The 10242-nt window shown below is 34.2% G+C and overlaps 1 protein-coding gene across 1 annotated transcript in view; it reads right to left on the reverse strand.

The window, feature by feature from the left end:
* Positions 1-1179: 1179 nt before the first annotated feature.
* Positions 1180-10242, reverse strand: part of ALOX5AP (arachidonate 5-lipoxygenase activating protein) — a 33097-nt gene continuing 24034 nt past the window's right edge. Inside the window, exons 3-5 of the mRNA XM_053705041.1 lie at positions 8001-8071; positions 7191-7272; positions 1180-1421 (exon numbers count right to left, since the gene is read on the reverse strand). Coding sequence (XP_053561016.1) covers positions 1259-1421; positions 7191-7272; positions 8001-8071 — 316 coding nt within the window. The 3' untranslated portion in view covers positions 1180-1258. The remainder of the gene's footprint in view (positions 1422-7190; positions 7273-8000; positions 8072-10242) is intronic.

The following is a 10242-nucleotide window of genomic DNA, read 5'->3' on the forward strand; positions in this document are numbered from 1 at the left end:
TTTTCTGCTATAAATTGGTCTGTATAGTGTGCAACTGATAGCTGTGTGGAATATAGCAGTGTCAAGGGGACATTAAAGTCAAAATTAAACTTTCATTATTTAGATAGAGCATGCAATTAAGGAAGTTTTTAATTTATTTCAATTATGAAATTTACTCTGTTCTATTGTATCCTTTGCACTACTGGGAGCTAGCTAATGATTGGTGTCTATGAGCATATGCCTCTTGCCATTGGCTCACCAGATGTGTTCAGTTAAAAAGAAAATTAAACCCCCAAAAATTATTTCATTATTCAGATAGAGAATACAATTTTAAAAAAAAGTTTCCAATTTACTTCTATTATCAAATTAGCTTTTTACTCATGGTATTCTTTGTTGAAGGGGTAGGTAGATTGCACATGCCTGAAGCTCTTCATGACAGGAAATAGTGCTGCCATCTAGTGCTCTTGCTAATGTATAACATTGTTGCAAAACTGCTGCCATATAGAGCTGCAGACAAGTGCACACTCATAAGCTTACTTACTGCTTTTCAACAAAGGATAACAAGAAAACGAAGAAATTTGATAACAGTAGTAAATTGGAAACTTGTTTAAAATTGTATGTTCTATCTGAATCATGAGATTTATGTCCCAGTCTGCTCTGGAGCTTACATTAACTATGTGTTGCAGATGTTAACTATACAGTTATATACAAGCAAAAGTGTAGGAATGAAATGCTCTAACACATCAGTATTGAATTTTTTCACTTTTGCACTTCCACTTTTAGTAGGAATTGGAAGCCCAAGTTTGTCAGAATTAAATTACAGGAAAATCTGACAAAATAAATAATGAGCATATTTTGCATTTAATTTTTTTTTTTTCATATTGGGTCAGAAGCAACACAGTGTGCACTGGATAGTGTGGGTTAATTGTGGTTTGAAGCAGAATGAGAGTGTAGGTGTTTTGTTAAATACAATAGTTTGCATTATTTTCTAAATATTTCAAATACATTTCATTTTTTATTTAGGTTATGATTTTTATTTTATTTTTTATAATGAATAAAAGACCAATATATCTTTCATAAAAATATCACAATGAAAACAAAAAATAGAGAGACTTCTTTTATACCAAATAATATTATTGCACTGTTATAAATTATTGTATATTATGCTCATATAACATTAATTTCATTTCATGTTTAAAGTATAGTTTGACAAAAACTTTATTGATACAAAAATGGAAACATTTTTACTTTGCCAGATGACATACAAGTGGTTTACAGTCTAGGGAATGAGTAGAAGCGCTGAGACAGTTCCACTGATAGTTTTTAAATACTTTTCCATGTCACTTCCAAAGATGGCCACAAGAAAATAATTGAGAATGCCAGCTACTGACATAAGAAATAGGAAAAATATGATTCTCTTTCCGAAAATGTATCCAGGAGTGCTGAAAAAGAATAGACACAAAGTATATAATGTTTATTAGGATCTCGTATCAAAACAAAAACTAAATATGCACTACCGAACTCACTCCAAATATACTAGAAATAACATAAATACATAGATAATATTTTGTAAATATGGCAAACATATAATAAGACCCCTTCAGTATGCATGACGAGAACGCCTGGGGATCACCTATCAAACAATCTTTTGGCTATTCCTCTCACTACAGGCTGGGGATGTTTGGTGGCCTAGTGGGCAGCATTTCCAGGTTTCATGCACGTGGTTATGTCACAAAGTGGGCAGAACCAGAAAGCTCACTGTAACTGCTAGGTAGCTGGAGGGGGGAGGTTCTTCAAACCCCTCAATCTCAGCTCCCATAGCAAATACAAACCTCCAAGACCTCTCATTTGAAAGACTATACCCTTGTGGTCTTGGAACACAAAAGATCTTTTAAAAAATTAAGTAGAAAAAACACATGGGGATTTGTATCTGGTATGTGTAGAGACCCCTAATAAAGTTTATTTTCTAGTAGACAGGTTCCTCTCTCAAAAAAAGATATGAATTTGGTCTGTATAGTCCAGTGGACAGTTTTTGAAACAGCTATCTCATATGCCATGAATAATAAATGTAATAATCGCATATTGTGAATCTGCTGGGCCTGCTGAAAAAACGATATTTCATTTGTGTGGGCCACTAAACTGAAATTTGACTACAATAGGGTTTAAATCTAAGTAGCAAAAAAGCTCAAAATTGGCTCTGCACTGGGGTGAAAAAACAGCGAAAGGGTTAATATAATAGCACATGATAGTTATAATTATTATTATTAGTAGTAGTAGTAATAGCAGTAGTAGCAGCAGTACTAGTAGTAGTGGTATTGTTTAATAATAAACCACCAATATTAGGTGTAAAATTGCAGAGTACAATAAGCAAAAGACATTCACATGAATAAAAAAGGGTTGAAGGCCCTGACATGAGTTACTGTTAGTTGTAAGCTACCTTTAGATGACAAAATCTGTAGGGCAGATGGACTCGTGAGCTTACAACATAAATAGCACAGATATTGAGATACTGCAGAGAAGTTTAATTATACGTGATCTAGTAGCTTTAAATGTAGATTATGTATACAATCCATTTCCAGACAAAATCCAAAACGGGCTCAGTGGCGTCACTAGGGTTGGTGTCACCCGGTGCGGTAAGTTATGGTGTCACCCCCCCCCCCCCAGAAAGCAGACACACACAAAAACACAGGCAAACACACATACAAACACTCAGACACACTTAAAACATACTCAGATGCACACACAAACACTCAGAAACACACTCAGACACACACACAAAAACACACACAAAAACACTGAGACACACACACACACACACACACAAAAACTCAGACACACACTTACAAAATATGTAAACTGCACTGCATTAATTATAACGCGCATGCCTAGAGCTGCTCCCTGGCTCAGCAGAGCATCAAATGAAAGATAAACAGAGCACTCTAAAAATAAATCACTAAAGAAAAGTTTTAGGTGCAAACTATGAAAATTCTGCTCTCTGACTCTGTTCCAAGCCTGTCAGTGCACAGCCCCGGGCCGCGTGCCTACCGCTTCTTATGGCCAATCACCTCTGCACTCTGATCACCCCCAGACCCCCGCCCGCCCTCCTACCTGTTCAGTGTGCACTTAGTGTACCGTAACCGTAATGGTCTGGTGGGCATCATACGTGGCTCCTTCACTTTAAAGACAGTGTCAAACAGTCATGCGGTCAGGTGCCAGGCATCCCCTCATGATTTGCCAGTTCCCGTTTAGAGAGACAGCACAGCAGTGAGTGACTCCACTGCTCCACATGTCACTGAGCACAGATAGGCAGGCAGGTTTAGGCTAGCAGCGCAACTTTGCAAGCCCCACGGCATGCCCACAACATTCATAGCGAAATTGGGCAGGGGAGAAGCAAAGTACAAACAAGCAAAAGCAGCCGGGAAAACTATTTGTTGAAATTGCAGCACTGGCTCAAGGGGCAAAAAAATTGTGTGTCTACATCTTCCCCAGCCCCACCAATGTTCACAAATGCCAGCCCCTCTAATAAAAAAAATCTATGCATCTCAACATTGTATTTCTTTGAATTTCAATAAAATTTAAAAAAAAAAAAAATTTTTTTTTGGTGTCACCCCCTGGAGGGTCTCACCCGGGTGCGGCCCGCCCCCCCCCCGCCCCCCATAGTGACGCCACTGAACGGGCTTGTTGACTAGTCAAAAAATGACATGCTCTAATTTGCTAAAGGTGGCTAGATTTAGAGCATGTGATTTTTTTACTATTATGGCCATTTGAAGAGTCATTAAACTCAAAAAGTAACAACACATACAGGGCCAGGTTACAAGTGACGCGATAACAGTTAGCAATTGAAAAGGGGTTTATCGCCGGTGTTTGCACGTGTCTGATTTATGCTAGAATAATTACTGCATCCTCAGAGCACCGGTTAACTGTTTTGCAAAACTAAAAAGTTGCACAAAACAAATCAAAATACATTATAAAGTACAGTTACACTGATAATAACCCCATCTAATAAAAAATATATCAAAACAATATTGCACAAAATAGTTATAAGGACTCAAACATATGAGGTCTCAGGTGTTAGAAAAAAACTTCAGGCAAAGGGCTTTAACACTGAGATACAACTATTTACATCTAATTATATATATATATATATATATATATATTTTTTTTTTATGTGTACATATGTATTTATGTATTTATATGTGTATATATGTATTTACAGACATATATACACATATAAACATATAAATACATATATAGACACTCAGACATATATTTATATATATATATATATATACATATACACACACATATATAAGTGCATTGGAGCCCTTTGCTGTCAAGTAGATGAAAACATGAAAAAGCATATGTATGCAATATTCATACTTAATAAAGTGTTTACTGTTTATTTACTGTAAATATTTAGCATTTCAATGTTCTGTACATAGCAGAATATGTTCAAAGTATTTTTAAATTAATTTTCCTATTTATATCTGTATATATCTATACCTATATATAATTTTATATATATATATATATATATATATATATATATATATATATACATATACACACATACTGTATATAAATATATATATATACAGTATATATATGTATAGATATACATTGTAACAAAGTACCATCATATATATATAGAAAAATGTATTTATGAACAAATAGAACATATTCTGCTATGTGAAGAAAATTGGAATGTGAAATATAATTTTTTTCATATCGGGTTAGCACACTTGAGAATATGCAATTGTGTTTGCATGCAAGTAGGGTGTTGTTGTTTTTTTTGTACCGTTGACTTCTATGGGTGAATATGTTATTGCGCATGATAATCTAAGTTGGTCATTTTACACGCATCGGGTCAGTGCGCAAGCAAAAATGGTTTACTTTCAACTTGTAATACAAGCGCTACCCGACATGCGCAAAAAGCTTACTTCTAGCGGAGTTAGACTTGTTACACCACTTGTAATCTGGCCCACAATATTTTCAATATACATTCATTATTTATTTTGCTTCAAAATAAATCCGGCGAATTGTGCTGGGTCCACATTCTGCCAATTTACATCAGCAATCATGATAGCATATTTAGGTATTATATGGAGATTAGAAAGGGGCATGTGTCTGTTTAAATATCTGATTAACTAATCTGAATTAGTGCTAAACATCTTTACGGGCAGAGTTCTTTAACTGCACACGTGCAAACAACAATTAATGATCAAATCCTATACATGTGTATTCGTTTGTGATTGGTTAGCAAGGGTCCTTTTGTTCTAGAGGTCAGGAAAATCAGTAAAAAGATACATTATTATGATGCTTACAATTTGCGCTTAACATCCCAAAATACAGCAGAAGTAAGACGTGTGCTAAATTAATATGGGTTGGGCAAGAAAACCTACAGCACAGAAGTGCAAAAAGCATGTGACTGTGTATTAATTAATAAACAGATAGTAAAATTCATTTATACGTACATTTAAAGGGACATTAAAGTAAATGTTAAATTTGATGAATCAATGCCGGTTTTTAATAATCCTATTAAAAACACGGGCACTTTCATTAATAAAAATTTAAATTCACTGCTTTTTTTAAAAATACTTACTTTTTCTGCAAGCCGCTCCAGCGCTTCCTCCGTCCGTCGCAAGCCTCTGCCGACATCAGAAATGACAATTCCGGCCTTCCATCAATCACGACGTTGCCTTAGGCAATGATTCCCCCGGGGGGAAGCCGTGATTTGAAGATGCCGGAATCGTCATTCCTGACATAAGAAGAGGCTTGCGACGGTCTGGAGAAGCACAGCAGCGGCTTGCAGAAAGAAAAGGTAAGTATTTTATATTAAAAGCAGTGTAATATAAAGTTTGATGAATGAAAGTGCCCTGTTTTTAATAGGATTATTAAAAACCGGGCACTCATTCCTCAAACTTTACATTCACTTTAAACACAAGCTGTAAGACATATGATAATGTGCCTTTATATCTGAAGAGAACTTTGCAATTAAAAGAGCAAATGGATAGAGGGAAGGTGAGAGAAGGTAAGGAAAATACTAGCTCATAAAAATGTAGATAACTACATTAAACTAGCACAATGTCTAGATGTATTTTACAGCAAAGGCATCAAAAATAATATACTTTCAATAATGATACATTGGTAAATTGTCTTTAGATCCATTTATTTATTTTATTTTATTGACAAATAGGCCCCTGCCCTGTTGCAGACACAATTCTTTTTATAAGAAAAATAGTCTGACTGGGGCGCACATAGGGTGATCCTGTAAACGCTCTCATAAAAGGATGCAACTGCTCCTTTAAAACTATATAGGTAACTGGGAAGAGGTCTATTTGTCAAAAGCTAAACTGCTCTAAATATACAGTGCGTTTAACCTCATGAACAAAAATGAATGCACCACTTGCAGTTGTAGCAATGTTGTATAATAAAAACACAAAAACTGTATGTATTTATTTTTGTATATTATATAAATAAAATATTATGTATCTTTCTTTGTATTTAATGTAAAGGTAGCTGCTTTTATTTTGTTATTCTGCTTCTAGGGGCTAGGGTTAAACAGCTATTCAGAGTCTATCTTGTCTTGTCTTAGACATCCAGGCAGTTCTTTTACCAGGGGTCTAGAGAAGAACCATTACATTTGCCAGAGGATTCCATGGTGAAGGAATTTAAACTGTCAGACGGACACTGATTTTCTCCTGTGAACTCGGAAGCTATATATTTAATGATTTAAAGGGACATAAAACCTTTTTTTTCTTTCATTATTCAGATTAGAGCATAATATTTTAAACATCTTTTCAATTAACTTCTATTATCTAATTTCTTTTGTAGTTTTGGTATCCTTTGTTAAAAAGCATACCTAGGTAGGCTCAGGAGTAGCAATAAACTACTGGGAGCTAGCTGGTGATTGGTGACTACACATGTATGCCACTTTTCATTGGCTCACCTGATGTATTCAGCTTGCTCCCTGTAGTGCATTTATGCACCTTCAACAAAGGATACCTAGAGAATAAAGCTAATATGATAATAGAAGTGTATTGGAATTGTATGCTCTCTCTCAGTCATGAAAGAAAAATGTGTTTCATGTTTGTTTAAAGTTTATGTAATATTCAGCAATGTAATCTGAAGCCTGAAGTGATGCATTTAAATGTAAAATCTATGTAATGGATCCTGTACCTTTATTAATTATATACCAATATTATTTATACCTTTGTGTCTGCTCTCCAAGGTATCCTACAAAGTACTTCTGTCTAACAAACAGATAGATCAATCCAGCAAAAGCTGCAGGCGCTGAAAAACAACACAATAATCAAATCAATTATTTATCTACTATTGATATTTGTATATATAGAAGAATATTTTATGTTTCAGTTAAAATCATTTCCAACATTTTGTACCATTAAAACATTGTACACCAGGTTCTGTCATAGTTCTCTTCACTGGTTACTGCATAATACAGTGTCAATATAATGATTAAATGTCCCTGTATAACAACACCAACCTGAAAAACAAATAACTTAGCTGCTAACACTGCTTGAAAGAATAATGTGATATATCTTTTTATTGAAAATACATTGTCATTTCAATATTGAATTTTTTGCCACAATGACAATCACAATGACTTAAGCACAGTATAGCCACTACGCTATAGGCATAGGGAACACGTTAATATTATTATGTTTTTATTACTTATATTATTACTTTTAATGCTACTTTTTTGTATATTAATGATGCGCATAGTGTACCCTCTGAATTATAACGATATAATGATATAATGATATAATTATAGGAAAAACTTTATTTTATTTTTTTGTGCGTTTGGGGTTTATTTTGGAGCAAAAGGACTAAAATGACAGTGTAACTTAACTACTTTATGTTTGAATCGGTTTTACCTTAAAATCTTCTAAATGTGGGGTTAGTGTATATATTCTATAATTGTATATTGTGAGCACCGTATCAATTATTTAAATAATTTTTTTTAATAAAAATGCATTTGGTTATGAAATATTATATTTTACCTTGACTACAGAACACTCCAGCACACCAAAGCAAAGCAAGGAATGTTGGGTATGCATCAACGCAGTTTTGGCTACAAATAAAAAAAGGGAGAAAAACAGTTAAGAAATATTTGAAAAACAGGAGAACAAAATGATATGTTAAATAATTCCAACATCCCCCCCCCCACACACACACTTGTGGCTAGGGACTTTATCAGTAACATGTACCCTCAGAAAAGATGTCTGCGGCTGAGGGAATCAGATATAAGGTCTTTCTTTGTGTCTATATATATATTTATATATCTATATATATTTATATATATCTATATCTATATCTATATATATATATATATATATATATATATACACACACACATGTGGCTAGGGACTTTATCAGTAACATGTACCCTCAGAAAAGATGTCTGCGGCTGAGGGAATCAGATATAAGGTCTTTCTTTGTGTCTATATATATATTTATATATCTATATATATATATATATATATATATATATATACACACACACACACTTGTGGCTAGGGACTTTATCAGTAACATGTACCCTCAGAAAAGATATATATATATATACACACACAGGTAGCCCTCATTGTACGCCGGGGTTCTGTTACTGATGGAAAATTTGTAAAAAAAAATAAAAATTGGTGTAAAATGAACCCAGTTATATAAAGTCAATGGGAAGGTAATGTGTGGCCCTTCTCAAGATTGACATTAGTAATGAAATATTATATTATAACTTGATATATATTTTATGTTATTACATAATATTATATTTATAGCTTTGAAATGAATGATGTAAATGTAAAAACTGCAATATATATATTGTTTTTATTTGTGTGAGGTTTGTTGCTATCCATTAATAAGGCATGGGATTTCTGTTTATCAGCCAGTCGTTTTCTTTTATCTTTGCTGCATATAAAATGGACATTTTTAACAGTTTATACACAGTTATACACTTCCTGATAGCTTCAGTGTCGAAAAAAGGCCAGCGCTAAAACAATGTTTTTAACATGTTACTGCTCTTTTATGTGCATGATAGCAATTTTTGTTTTACAATTCACTGCACTGGCCCTTTAAGAGAGCAAAACTACTCACATGTGCTGTACACAATATTACTGTATTGTACTATAAATGCAGGTGGCAAAAACTCCTCTTTAAATCTTGTTTTCAGCTAAGAAGCCTGAGGAATAACTTCCTCAATAATGGTCGTGTGTGTGTATATATATCACTGACGTTCGGTCAGGCTATGGCAGCCAGTGGGTGGTGTTCTCTTCGTTACTGTGGGATTTAAAAAATGCACCCATGTTACGCAATGGAGAAGTAGAAAAGTACACTGCCTCTCCATAGCGTAACATGGGGAGAAAAAAAAGGTTAATATTTTTTGTTTAGTAGCCAGCAGGTGTCGCTCTAATTATCAAAATACGCACCCATGTTGCGCAATGGAGTATATAAAGTATGTCTGCATCTCCATAGCGTAAAATGAGGGAGAAAAAAAAAAGTAATTTTTTTTTTTAACACAATTTATATTAAGTTTAAATAAACTTTGGGGGCCAAAATGGCAGGGGAGGCCCTGCCTCCCCTGCCTCCTATGACTGCACATCCTTGATATATATATATATATATATATATATATACACACACACACACATACTATATATATATATATATATATATATATATATATATCTCAAACCTGTCTTCAGTCCGACCCTGCTATGGACATCCACCTGGGTGCAAAAATATGATACTATAGTCCCAAAGAAAGATTGCACTCTCAGGTCTTTTTAACATAGAAAATCACACTTCAATGTAACGTTTTCGGAGACGTTGTCTCCTTCATCAGCATGTCAATTTATAGTGAATACAATACCAATCTCATACCATGTCAGTGGCGCCAAACAGTGTTTGGAACACATGCTTGCGTTCCAGTGCCTTGTGCAACCGGAAGTGGCGAAAATACGTAATTTCCGGGTATACGTGAAATTACAGAAAATACAAAAATTAACATATACTCTGCATATCGTTTCCATATAGATAAAGCCACTAGCTACATTAGATATGCACTATTAGTAATTACGTGTCATATTATTAATATAAAAGTTAAACAAACAACGACTGAAAAGCGAAATGGCTTCCATTGTTGCCATGGCGATCGCTAATATCAGTGCAAACACCTTATTGCTACTATAACTCAACACCCTCTTATCGATTCATGCCACTTGACTATGAATGTGATTTTACTCACAA

This window comes from Bombina bombina, chromosome 3, assembly GCF_027579735.1.
Source record: "Bombina bombina isolate aBomBom1 chromosome 3, aBomBom1.pri, whole genome shotgun sequence".
Lineage (NCBI taxonomy): Eukaryota > Metazoa > Chordata > Amphibia > Anura > Bombinatoridae > Bombina > Bombina bombina.